Raw genomic sequence first — 14026 nt, 5'->3', positions numbered from 1 at the left:
ACTGAATCGGTCAATTGGTTTTAAAATGAAAGTAAACACAGACATTGAAAAAGTGGTTTTGAGAAAAACGCATTTCAAGTTTTAGAAGCTAAAAAGCATCGGTTCCAGCTCCATACAGTACAGTCCCTGTAGCAGCTTTGATCTACTCAGCATCTTCATCTTTTTTGTTCATTCTGAGCGTCAGCATCTGTCAGAACAGCTGCATTCTTCGGCAGCTGTCGGAGCTACAGTTTGAAGGATCGTAGACTGAATACGTGATAACTTTGAGAATTTTGCTCTAAACGACTTGAAATTTTGGGAATATATTTATGAAATGTTTAACTAGAAGACGAAATAAAAAAGAAATCACTTTTTTGAAACTGCCCCCCCCCCCTTAATGATGTAGTTAATGACAAGATCTTTGCTAGCTTGTTTGTCGTTTTTTTAAAAGCTATCAAGCTTAACGATTGCATTTTAAAATAAACAGATACGATTCCTTTCGCTTTCTGAAAGGTTGCATTTTTCACTGATAATAGGATCATTGTGTTTCAGCGTTTCGGAATTTCATGAGAATCTTCTATCAAATTTCAAATATGTTTTCTGTTAGTGTTATAATTCTAATTGAAACTAAACCGATAAAAACATGTTGCTTTTTTCTGTAGACAAAATTAAAAAAAAAATGTTTAACAAATATTACAGTTGTATTATCATAATAATGTGGTTTGAGCCGTATTTTTGCAGTCTACTATAATATATAGCAAATATTCCGACTCTGAAAATCTGGAGGAAGCCCCCCGACACACGAGAACTCAATGTACTTCGATATTTTTTCTTATAGTAATTTGAATTCAGGCTAGTTTATAATTATTTTATGTTATAAAATAGCCTACATCCCATTATAAATTAGCCGTTAAGCATGAATATATATATATTTTCTGAAGAAAATAGAGCTTTTTTACTTCTTTTGTTAGAAATTCAGCGCTGATAATATCAGTCTGCATACGACCTAAGAGTTAAGAATTCTCTTGAAACAAAAACATCGTTTTAAATAGTGGTTTCCTACGCTTCATAAATCAGTCAGTTTTAGTAGTAAAAAAGTTTTACTTTTTGCTTAGAATTTTGATGTGTAGAGGCAATTTTACTAACAAAGATGGATAGGATTAGGGGATTATATAAAAATGTACTTTCCGCAATCTATATGAGCCCAAGCAGCATTAATTAAAATTAATTAAATGAACTCTACAACCTTAATATAAGACGCTCTCTAATAGATTGATATCTTAAATAACTTTGACACAATCCACCAGAGGGTTTCTAGGCAAAATACTTTTTTGGGACCCCTATATGCAAACTATATACTGATGTATTTTTTGTCAAATAGGGGCCCCTAAATTTTGGGGGTCCCAGGTCACGGTTTAGTTGTCTTATTCATTAATCAGATCCTGCTGCTACTATGGTTTTGTACATGAATTTATCTTTTTCTAGATTCCTATAGTCTCCGATTTACCTGTAGGAAAGAATTTGCAAGACCATTGTGGATCTAATGAAAACTTTCTTTTAGATCCAAGTATTCCTGAAATTCGTTATAAAGTACTGGATCCACTTAACATTCAGCAATACCTTCAAAATAGAACAGGTAAGAACGAAAAAAATCTTTTCTATCTCTACTAATAATAAAGCTAAAAGTCTCTGTCTGGATCTTTCTCTGTCCGGATCTCTGTCTGTCAGGATCCCTGTGACACGCATAGCACCTAGACCGTTCGGCCGATTCTCATGAAATTTGATACAAAATTAGTTTGTAGCATGAGGGATGCACATCGAAGCGCTTTTTCGAAAATTCGATTTAGTTCTTTTTCTATTCCAATTTTAAGAATATTTTTCCGAGCAAAATTATCATAAGATGAACGTTTAAATTACCAAGTTATCATAACGTGGAACCGTAACATGGTCAAGTGAATTGGCGAGAAATTCACCATACATTATTTGTAAATATAACGGCGAACCAAAAGACCTTTTAATTTTCTAATACGGGCAAAGTCGTGCGGGTGCCCCTAGTACTGAATAAAAATGGTTTGGTGGGGAAAAAAATGCGATCATAAAAGCACTCACTAAAATTTTTGAAACAATTTGAATGCTAAAAACTTGCAGAGTATTTTCAGTATTTTACAAGAAAAATACATGCAAACGCGTCCAAAAGCATTTAACAAATAAACTACTTTTAAACCGATAACTCTCGATTTTAGCCACCTCTATATTTCGGGCAAACCAAACCTGGTAACATTGTGAAGGCTCGATTGATCCCAATCACAGCATTACGACGCTGCCAGTTAAGGTTTGTCCCAACAACAGTGTCTCACAATTTCGCGAACAGCGAGCTAAGAACTGACAAACCTCATTTTAGTTAACTCGACTAATAAGTCATAGTAACGCTTTCTCTGCTCTTCAATGGATAATGAGTTGGGTAGATAGAATAACGCTTAAAATAATTATTTTTTAAACTAGAGGGGAAATTGTAGTGATTGAACACACCCGTATGTGCTCTAATTTTTAAAGCATTTTCCCTTTTTTAGCTGAACTTTTGGGGAGAAGATGATAGCGTGAAAATCATGTCGCAAAAATGCCCTTCCATTACCGTTTTTCAAATTTGAATTTAAGAAAAAGTTACTAACGGAAAATTTTTGGCTTTGTCTTTTTTCAGCAACATTCTATGATGTGTATACAAGTCTATGCATCAGTTTTTGAAAAAAACATGTATTTTGATCGGCTCACAGACAGAAAGGCATCGATCTTTTTGTACAAAGTGTCCTCCCGTTACCACTGGATTCCACCAGAACTAGAATTCTCAGAGAAGAAAAGAATTTTTTTTCAGCTTTGCTACCATTTTATGTTTTGCCGCCATTTTTTTATTCCATAAAAGAAACAGCTTCAAAACCGGCCAGTCGATCTTGCCATTATATCAAAATTTCAGATGTCTTTTTCAACAATTACTTCCAATCTCAAAAGGCAAGATGAAGGATTTTTTTTCATAATCACAGGTTTTTAGGTCACAAAATCGTTCCATAGTTTTGTAAATGCTCTTGTATTTTTTAACCGGGAGTTAAATAGATTCGTATCTTTTTGTACGTACAAGGTGTGTTGTGTGTTTGAATAAGCAGTACACACGTAACATTTGAATAAGCAAACAGCTTTTTTTTTCTTCTTTTTGTAATTTACATGGAATTTTCTTAATGTTTCTCATCAAACTGAAGAAGCTTACTAACTTTGATTGTTCTTCCACTTTTTAGGTCCACTAGCGTCTGTGGAATTCATAGCTTTTTTGGCTTTCCTTAATAACCATTTAAGTAAACAGATCAAAGATTCTCCTAACTATCAACTCTACATTTTAGAAGCGTCTACTTTGATAGCATTGGAACAGTTCAATCTTAGACCAGAGGTGAGAAATTTTCTATCATTTAATATGATACTTGATTCATCCAAGTATATTAGTAACCTGTTCATGTTTTAAGAGCCATGTTTCATGCTTATTGTGAAATGTAACAAACCACTGATATTTTTACGGTTTTATTATGCCATTTACATTTTACACGCATCCAGCGCGAACATAAACTATTTAACAGAATCTTTCAGTAAACAAGTGTTATTGCCCTGTAGCAGTGTTGGGCATTAATCAATTATTTTTCCAATTGCCTTGTTGATTGATGAAAAAAGTAATTGCAATTAAATTAATTGCAATTAAACTATTAATTTCATTTTGCAATTCATTTAATTGGATTAATGTACGTTAATCTTTTCTCACAATTAAAATAATTGAATTAATTATTTTAATCGTTTTATGAAACAATTAAAACTAACAATTAACTTTATGTATCAATAGGTATAGCGCAGAGGTACAGAGTCAAAAGTATTATTCAATTTCGTATTTTCGTTCAGTGGTGATTTCTTTCTCGCCGCGTGAAGTAGTCTCGTCTAGGCTAACTTTTTCCACAGACTGTACATTAGGGTGGTTCAAAAATACATGTAAAAAAAAGATTCTCCTAGATAACGGGACACCCCTCAATATTTTTAGACTTGTGGATAGCAATATACTGGAAGAATTTTAGCTTCCTATTTCAACCGAAAGAGGGTGCTCAATCCCCTCCCCCAAACTTCAATAGCATGGGGAGAGGGGGTTAAAAAAATACTTTGAACTGAAAAACAATGCTACATATTATAATATACACAAGTTATATGCATATACATTGCAATAAAATAATTATTTACAAAAAAAAAAAAAAAAACAGCTGGGAAAATTAAATGTTTTTAAATTTGTGACATTTTTTATGCAACGGCTAATAATGTTAAATTGAGGGGTCATTGAGCACCGACTTAAAATTTGAGTAAGAAGCTAAAACTTTTACAGCGTAATACTATTAGTAATTCTAAAAAATTAAGGGGTATCCTGGACTCTAGCTTAAAAAAGTTTTTTTGAACCACCCTAAGCACCAGTAGCACCCTTTAAAGGGGTCATATTGGTGCCCTTTGTGATCCAACTGGTGCTACAAGCGTTTCACTCCTAACAGGTGCTATATGTAGCCCGCAGTTTTAAGAGCGTGCAAGTTCCTATTCAAATGTTTTATACTTTCAATATTATGAACTAAAATACTTCAAGTAAAATTCTAAAAATAAAGAAAAAACGGTATATATGATGAAATATGAAATGCACATCCATTCAATATACAATAGCATAATAAAAGTTTATCCAACAATACAGTTATATTCAACAAAACACATTTATACAACTTATACAGCATTCCTATTTTATTTTTAACTACTTTAAACGTTTTTCGTATTGAAAACGTGATAAACTTTACCATGTGAGGTTTTTTCTTAAATAGATTAGTTCTAGGAGTTGTATGAAACGGAAAGTAATCGATCTATATTGTTTTTTCAATTCATATGGCCTTTTATCAAATCTCCCTCACAACAGTATCAATTTTTTTTTCCAATGGCACATTTAAAGACAGTTGAATATCAAAAGGATATAACAACAAAACTATAAATGAAAACGAGCAATCCAATAGCGTTCCCAGATGGATGTCCGAGGGAGAGCAGGACATCTGGACAAATGAGGCATGCCCATTACTTCGTGGAGATCACACAAAGTGCAGAAAGGGTCAGGAACCACGGTGATACGACAGAGATGTTTTCGTAGGCAATTATGGCCAGATAATAAACGAAACATGGCGACAGATTTCATCCTAGGCCAGTTAGGGACATTCAGAATCAGCTCAAACCATGGTTTATTGCTGTTGCGATTTTTGAGTTCTTCGTGAAAAGTGTCTTTAAAGATTTTCTTTATTAAGCTTTTGATGTTACTAAATGGAAGCTTAGGATTTGTTCTCTGAAGAACCGATGCTCCCTTTTTGGCCAAAAAATCGGCCATCTCATTACCTTGGATTCCACAGTGGGCCGGAATCCACTGAAGAACAACTGTCTTATTATTTCTGGCAAGCCGGTTAAGGAGCTTCAAACAATAATCGGTGGTTAAAGTTCGGGAGTGGCTAGGTGTATCGATAGCTTGGAGTGCAGCCTTTGAGTTCGTTAATACAACTGCTTTTGAAAAAGAGTCTAAATGTGGCTGGAGCTGTGACAGGGCCTGGCAAATGGCAGCAATCTCACCATCGAAAGCTGATCTATGGTTGCCAATGGGGATGTAAAAGGAAAAAAGTTCACAGTAAACACCAGCACCAGTATTAACACATCCATTCACTTTAGAGTCGTCAGTATATATTCTCAACCATTTCTCTCTGGGGTAACAGGATTCTATTGTTTCGAGAGCAAGAGCTCTTAACACTACATCATTTGTCTCCGCTTTGAACACATTCTTAATCAAATTAAGGCGAATGGAGAAACCTTTTTCACAGTATCAATTATCAACCGGGGAAAATAGGGAAGTTTGATAGTACCGTAAGTATTCGGAATAATTGGGCTATTTTTTTAAAGCTTTTTTTCTTTTTTAAACTGCACCATTTTTTCAACATAGAAATGAAAGATGATTTAACACGAAAACATTAGGTTACAGAGTTACTCAATTATTATTATTTTTTGTAAGCTTAACAAAATTACTCAAAAAAAAAAAGTATCATACTTCTACGCCTCGTTTTAATCTGTAAATTCTTTTTGCGGTATAATTCACATCGACACATAAATGCACAACCGTATTGAAGGGAAAAAATTTTATTAAATTTTTCCAATATATATCTTATAGGGTAAAAAGCCCCCATATATGTGTGCCTTTGTACCCAATCATCCCCTAAAGAAACAACAAACCTAGAGGGCAAATGAACATATCACCAAACTTTATCTTTACGAAATAAATTTATATAATGCGGTGGTTTAATGGTCATTATTTTTGTACTAGAAAATCGCCCGTCAAAATATGACAGGTGAAAATAGTACATTTGAACGAAGCAACTGTTTGTTTGGGGAAATTTTGACAGTTGAAATTTTAACTCTAACACCAGTGCATTAACCCTGAACTTCAGTAGATAACCCTAATTCGAGTGAATTATATCCAGGATTAACTCTAAACTCCCGTCCATTATTAACCTCTTTTTCGTTTCTTCATTCCCCTGAAATAACACAGTCTTACCAGTAAAACAGTTAAGTTACCGGATTAGGCTCAGGCTTGTCACAATAAAGCCTTTCCCTACATTTTAAACGTTACCAAAACATATTTCAAAATTATGAAGTAGAACTAGTTTCATTGTTCATGACGACAGGAGCGTTATCTGACCATTGACTATTATTTATATATGAGGATATTGAGAAATTCATATTTTCATTCATTTACAGGTTTATTCAGCTGTGTATGCTCCGTATGAAGGCAAACCATTTTACGCTTGTTTAGTGTCTTTGCTTAAGCCCAAGAGTCGTGGTACCATCACATTAAGGTCAACAGATCCTTATGATCCTCCCGTAATTGATCCAAACTATCTAGAAGATCCAGAAGATATTCAAGATCTTGTGGAAGGTAGATTTTTCATCAATATTAGAATATTTTTAATACAATAAGAAATCTTGATATTTGTATACATTTATATATAATTTACCGAAATGCATTTATTGCAGTCAAGTTTCTTTCAATCAACGAACGAGAGGAAATGTATTAGCAGCGGCGAGAAAAAATAACGTAACTAAAACATCGGCATTTTTTGTGCGACAACAGAGAAATTTCAGATATTTTCTGTAAACTCTTGACTGAATCGATAATACAAAATTTTGTAATTTTTTTGAGTTATAAATATTCTATGATGGTTTTATGGTGAAAAGAAATTAAAGACTAAAATTCAATTATTTTCGTCAATGATGCAACAGATTTGTTATTTCTTGCGTAGAAGTCAATTTATTACTTTTTCATAATCATTGAAGTTCTTCACAGAATTTTAACTTTTTTATAAAAAAAATGGGGCTAAACTTCCGATTAATTTTGACAAAAAACTCAAAGTTAGTGATTATTTTTCCAATAGGTATTCAAGCGAAAGGGTCATGTGACTGGACAGACCAATCAAAATAAAAAAGTTTGTCCCTTAGAACATCTATGGGTACAAAGTGAGATCCATAGCTTCTTCATTTCTAAAAAAAAGAAAAATTAGGAAAATAAAGAAAATTTTGACGGAAAAAGGGGAGGGGGATTATTTCTTTTCTTTTGGGTGAGCTGGGTAGGGGGATATTGTGAGCACTATTGGATGGAAAGTTTGTAGAACTTTTAAGCAACAATTTAATGCTTAAATTAAAAAAAAAATCATTTCTCTGCTAAAAGTTTTTTTTTTTTTTTTGAGATTTCGAGATATTTAAATAGTCCCCAATACTCTTCTTTCTAAATCCACAGAAAACTTTTCAATAGATAAATTATTTTTAAAGAAGAGAAAAAAAAAATAATAAACACAAACGTATTGAAAATCTTGTATTGGAATTTATTTTTCTTTCATCATTATCTCAAATCCAAGGTTTAGAAAATTTTAAACAGCAACGGAAAAAGGGGGGGGGGAGATTAACTCTCTACTGAAACGCGGCAAAAATTGTAAATTGATTATGAAATATTTTAAAATCTGATGTACATTGTATATTTAAAAAAAAACCGCTGCTTTGAGGGCGAGTGGAAGGAGATTTCAACCATTTGAATCTAATATTTGTTTTTAGTAATTGATTTATTATTTTTAAGGCCTGTTGCATTCTCTGGTATCTAACAAAGAGTTGGATATAAAAAGTTTAAAAAAGCGAGGAAAGTTTTAATTCACTTTATGCATTTACGGGGGTCTGAAACACATTTTGAAAATTTTTTTATTAAATACTTTAGAGTTTTGAAATTTTTTCCACTGATTTACCATATATTTAATAAGCAAAATCATATCATAAATATGAAAAAAAAAATTATTTAAATTTAATTTGTTCTTTAAAAAAATGGCGTTGCTTTAAATTGCTATAACTCAAAACATTCTTGGTCAATTTTCAGTTTTTTTTTCTAAAAATTGTGCACAAATATCTAAACTTTAATTTTATTCGGCGATTTTAAAAATATTGATTTAATAAAAAATAAAAATATTTGAAGAAAAATTTCGAAAAATTCGAAGATACTTTTCTTAAAAAGCCATATTTTTTGCAGTAAACTTTTTTTTTTTTTTCAAATTCGTCGAATAAAAACCAAAGTAAACAGTTTGAATGCAAAAAATCGGGAAAAATTGCATCATAGAGAAAAACGCGTTTAAACTTAAATACACATTAGTTAAGTGTATGCAACAAAAATAATTATATCTTTCGTTCTAATTAGGATAGAAACGAGATTCAAATGTCCTTTTAAGCAGAAGAAAACGGACTACTTTATCAAATGGTAAAAAAATTGCAAAATATGCCGATTTGTGTCCCGGACCTCCTTAAAAAATAGTTTTGCAGAAAAACGAATAATTTTTGCAAAAATAATATTTTTTGTTATTTTTTTAATCTTTCGTCAAAAAGTATTTTTTTTTTTTTTTGTAAAAAGTAATCATGTTATATTTTAGAGGTGTGCAATGAATCTATCTTTACTAATAATAAATCTGAAAGTCTGTCTGTCAGGATCGCTGTGACGCGCATAGCGCCTAGACCGTTCGGTCGATTTTCATGAAATTTGGCACAAAGTTAGTTTGTAGCATGAAGGTGTGCACCTCGAAGCTATTTTTCGAAAATTCGATTTTGTTATTTTTCTATTTCAATTTTAAGAACAAAATTATCATACGATAGACGAGTAAATTATAAAATTATCATAACGTGGAACCGTAACATGGGCACAAGCCAATTGGCGAGAAAATTCACCACACATTATTTTTAAATATACAGGCGAACCTAAAAACCTTTCAGTTTTCTATTACATCCAAAGCCGTGTGGGTACCACTAGTATTTAACAAAGAAATTTTTTTGTCGTTCGCTTACAGTAAGTCGTAATCCTTTTATATGAGCACTTCAATCCTTACATTATTATCAATTTTAATTCGATTACAACATAGTTTATAAGATTATTTTCTAAGTCTAATTAATCCCTTGCAATAAGTTTTAACAATAATTTTTTCAATGTGGAAATTTTAAATTTGCCCTATCAGACAAAGTTTCTTAAATAAAAAATGACTACAAAACCCCCCTTTAAAAAGATATGTAATCTCCTAAATCTAGTAAGGGCATTTCTAATCTGCATTTTTAGGGCTCAAAACTTGTCGAAGGATTGGAACAAGCGACGCCATGAAGAAAGTGGGCTCCGTGCCTTTCTCAACTTCGTATCCTGGATGTGAGGAACACAAAGGAAACGAGGATTTGTATTACTGGTGCCAAGTGAGAAAATTTGTGTTAACCTTGACCCATCCAGTAGGCACAGCAAAAATGGGTGACCCTCACGATCCAACAACAGTTGTGGATCCACTTCTAAGGTAAATTTTATGTCACGCATGTAGCATAGCGTTTATACAGGGCGAGTCAAAATGAATATAGCGATTACAAACGGCTATAACTATTTAATAAAAACGAGCTGATGTGTGCATCACATGACTTCCTTTTACTCCAATTTAATGTCATTTGATCATTATTGGCGATTTTAATTTTATTAAATTGTTTACTCTCTAAATATCAACAACAGTGGCCAAATTGAATCCAGAATTTAAAAAAAAATCGCGAAATTTGTCGCCACGTTGGCGACAAAATTTGGCGACCAAAAGAATGGCGATATATCGCCAAGTGTCCGACACATTATAACACCACTTGATTTTACTTCGAAATTAACAATGATTTCCCCCCAAAAAGGGGCAAACGACCTCTTTAAAAACATCCGAATGTTACGGAAAGGAGTGGTGCACAACTAGGAACCACTAAGAGTGTACGTACCAAATTTCAACTTTCTAGGACATACCGTTTTTGAGTTATGCGAAATACACACACTCTCACATACATAAGGACGTCACGAGAAAATTCGTTGCAATTAACTCGGGGGTCGTCAAAATGGATATTTCAGGTGTCTGTAAGTTCCTAGGCATATATCCACGTGTGGTCTGGTCGAAAAAACTCAACATTCATTCGGGGGTGAGCAAAATAGAAATTAAGGCCGATTTTTGAGTGAAAATTTTTTTCTCTAATACAATACTTCCTTTTTTGTAAAAGAAAGTAAAAATATATTGATAAGATTTACACAGAATGTAGACGGAACTTCAAAATTTTGTATACATATCTGAGAGATTTTCTGTGTGTCTTCCCTTGTCACACGGACAATATCTAAGCAGTAGTTCATTATGTTGTTCGAATTTAAAAGTTCTTGATCGTACCGCTGACCAAATTTTCTCTTTACTGTATAACAGAATGACAACTGCTGAATTCCAACACGCAGAATGCTTTCTGCACGGGACTAGCCATTTCCACGAATGAGACGACGCACTGAACGGGTTTCTTGTCGTTGCGAAGTTTGAATTCGTGCAGTGCAGACTTCCACTTTTCGCCGCACCTGAGCTTTACGTAAAATTTTTTTGAAGTTCTACATTCTGTGTAAATCTTATCGATATATTTTCTTTTTCATTAAATAGTTATAGCCTTTTGTAATCGCCATATTCATTTTGACTCACCCTGTATATACACAAAACGGTGGCTTCTTACTTTGTACTTAATCAGGTAGCACACGTGGCGTGAAACCTTTTATGAACGTGTGAAAATGGTTGTCTCAAAGTTAACAGCCAATTAAATACGTTTAGGAAACAAAGTTTACAACCTGGGTAAATTGTAGGGTTCAACTTAATATCGTGGGGGTGAATACCAGAGCTAGTTAACCTCTACCGTTCAGTGTTTTTTCAACTTGCTTCAAGAAAACTCACAAAATTACTGTTTACTCACGGTTTTGTAGATTGTGAAGACTTAATCTAAATATTGTCAAACTACTTTTTCTAAATTTCATTTATGTAAAGTAAACTCCCGATAACAAGAAACTTTATAACTCGAACAATTTTTTATCTCGAAGTTTTCATTGAATCCCAAACTCTTAAGAAGGCCGTAGGAGCTTCCCATAAATCTAACTATTAACTCAAAGGTTTTAGTCATTCCTTTGGGACTTCGAGTAATCGCGAGTTGACTGAAAGTATTCATGTCTTCTTTCGAACAAAAATTTTAGACAAAAAGAATGAGCTATTCTGTCGACTTCGTAGCTACCATGTTGTAGTACTAAGCTTACACTATAACTTTTGAATTTTCCCTTTTAGATAGGTTACAGCTCATTTTAAGTAAATTATGGCTTCAGTGGTATGAACCTTAAGAAATAATTCCGATAACTATGGATTTTAAACGATAAAGCCAAGCCGTTTGAGGCTTTGAATTTAGAAAGTACGAAATGTAATTTATTTCCAAGTACTTTTAGTAAATTTTGTATTTAGAACGTAATGGCTGCTAAATGTTACAGAATGTGCAAGAAAAATTAGTCCTTTTGGAAATTTTTTTTCTTTCGTTGATATGGATCATTTAAAGACCTACTTGGACCCCTGGGGGCTCCTTTGAACCACTTTGGGATCCACTACCGTACATACATGAGACCTCTCACCGTTAAGGGAGAAGAGAACACCTTACCTTTGTGTTTTCCCTTGTTGCTGAGGTGTTATTGAGTCAAGAAAAATTCTCACATAACTGTTCAAAAATATACAAAGAAATATCTCACGGAAAAACAAATTATTAAATAAGTTATTCCCCATTTTTTTTTAAGATGTCGAATGTCTTATCACAACAAAAAGGGAAAATATTATTTTGCTTTAAGTGCAATCAAGGAACAAGCAATGTTTGTGAAACTCATCTATTGCATATTTTTCTAAACTGGTTCACCATGTAGTAACTGTGGTAATGGTAAAAATTTGACTGGAAAAATAAGTTTTGAGAAATAGGGCCAATTTATTTTAAAGCTGTGACATAGCGACAAAATCTACGTTAATATTGGCAAGTAAAATTCTGGCACTTTCTTGAAGCAATAATTTCAATCACAAGCAATTTAGATGAAGTATATAAGCTAGCAAATTACAATCACTGATGCCTGTTTAATTCTGTATACTCCTATTTCCTGAGCACCCGTATTATTTATCGTCCTTTGTTATATTAATCCAATTTTTTCGAGCATCTACAATTGAAAAGTTCCTTTTCTGAACTAAATCAAGGGCACTAGCATATGATTTTATTTTTTTAAAATGATGAAATGAAGTTTCATTTTTTAGTTAACTTAAACAAATATCATTTAATAATTACTTTAGTTATTAAAGACGCTTTTAAGTTTTTGCCTTTTAAAACCAGTTTCTGCAACTGGCACAGCAAAAACTAGTTTCTGCCGGCAGAAAGCCAACCCTGAGCATAGTTGAAGAAAAAAGATGAAATTTCGATAGAATAGTGAACAATCGATCACATATATTTTTCATTACTAATAATACCTTTGAAAAAAAAAATTATTAAAGCGTGTTTTAACTTATTATAGTGAATTAATCTACATTTTCTTCCAGGGTGAAAAATGTAAGAGGCCTTAGAGTAATTGATGCTTCAGTAATGCCTACTGTAACTTCTGGAAATACAAATATCCCAACCATTATGATTGCTGAAAAAGCATCCGATATTATCAAAGCCACAATCAAATGCCATGGAAAAAATCCTAATACAGACCATGTTGACGAGTACGATGATTGGCCAACATCTCATAGACCTACAAACGAAGTTCACCTCGTCCAAGTGCCAAATTCTTTTCCATCGAAATGGTTATTAGAAACGGAACCCCAGTGGGGGAAAACTAATTCTTTAACAATAAATGGAAACGAGAAGTTGTCTCACGGTGTACTGCCAAAAGGTAAAAGACTTTCTCCGTGGAGAATTCAGCTTCCTAGGGTTACACCTTGGAATAAGGAGCTTCTTCAAAACAAAACGCTGCCAGAAAATGCATCTAATTCTTCAATTGTTTCGAATGAAGAACTTTCAAAAGGAAGCGAACCTCAAGACGATAATATGGACAATCTTCTAAAACTCTGTGAGTCAGTTTTGAATTTTATAGAATGTCAACAAGCTGGAAAGTGTGGAAACAGTCAAGAATTTCCATTGCTCATGTTTTCAATGTTTTGCCAAAATTAAACATAATATACACATTTTTAGTTGTCATTTAATCTTTGATTTAGATCAGCGATTCCCAACCGGTGGTTCGCGAACCCCTGGGGGTTCGTGAGAGGTACAAAGGGGGTTAGCGAAAATATTATTGTAATGGCGGACATTTTACCTGTTTGAGATGAAGTCTTAAGTTCAAGCGGTTTTTGTTCATAATTTGATTATTTGCCTCTGTCACATTCCTCTCTCTTTGCATAAAAATGTTTGCCTACTTGACATATTTTTCATTTAAACATCAAGTCTGTCATTAAAAGGCGTAAGTTGTAGGGTTTTCATTGATAATGATAGAATTGAAGCCATGTAGAAAAAGTTCCACTTCTGCAATGTAATCAGATGAAAGAATATGAATGCTTTGGTTTTCACAGAAATTCAGAACAATTCGATTAAG

The 14026-nt window shown here is 33.1% G+C and overlaps 1 protein-coding gene across 1 annotated transcript in view; it reads left to right on the top strand.

Annotated features, from left to right (window-relative positions):
- LOC129219656 (uncharacterized) overlaps positions 1–13608 on the top strand; it is a 68902-nt gene extending 55294 nt beyond the window's left edge. The window contains exons 18-22 of the mRNA XM_054853934.1: positions 1465–1615; positions 3264–3412; positions 6814–6991; positions 9692–9914; positions 12993–13608. Coding sequence (XP_054709909.1) covers positions 1465–1615; positions 3264–3412; positions 6814–6991; positions 9692–9914; positions 12993–13608 — 1317 coding nt within the window. The remainder of the gene's footprint in view (positions 1–1464; positions 1616–3263; positions 3413–6813; positions 6992–9691; positions 9915–12992) is intronic.
- The last annotated feature ends 418 nt before the right edge of the window (positions 13609–14026 follow it).

Source organism: Uloborus diversus, chromosome 1 (assembly GCF_026930045.1).
Source record: "Uloborus diversus isolate 005 chromosome 1, Udiv.v.3.1, whole genome shotgun sequence".
Classification (NCBI taxonomy): Eukaryota; Metazoa; Arthropoda; class Arachnida; order Araneae; family Uloboridae; genus Uloborus; species Uloborus diversus.
The sequence above is the reverse complement of the archived record's forward strand: the minus strand, read 5'-3'. Positions and strand labels throughout refer to the sequence as shown.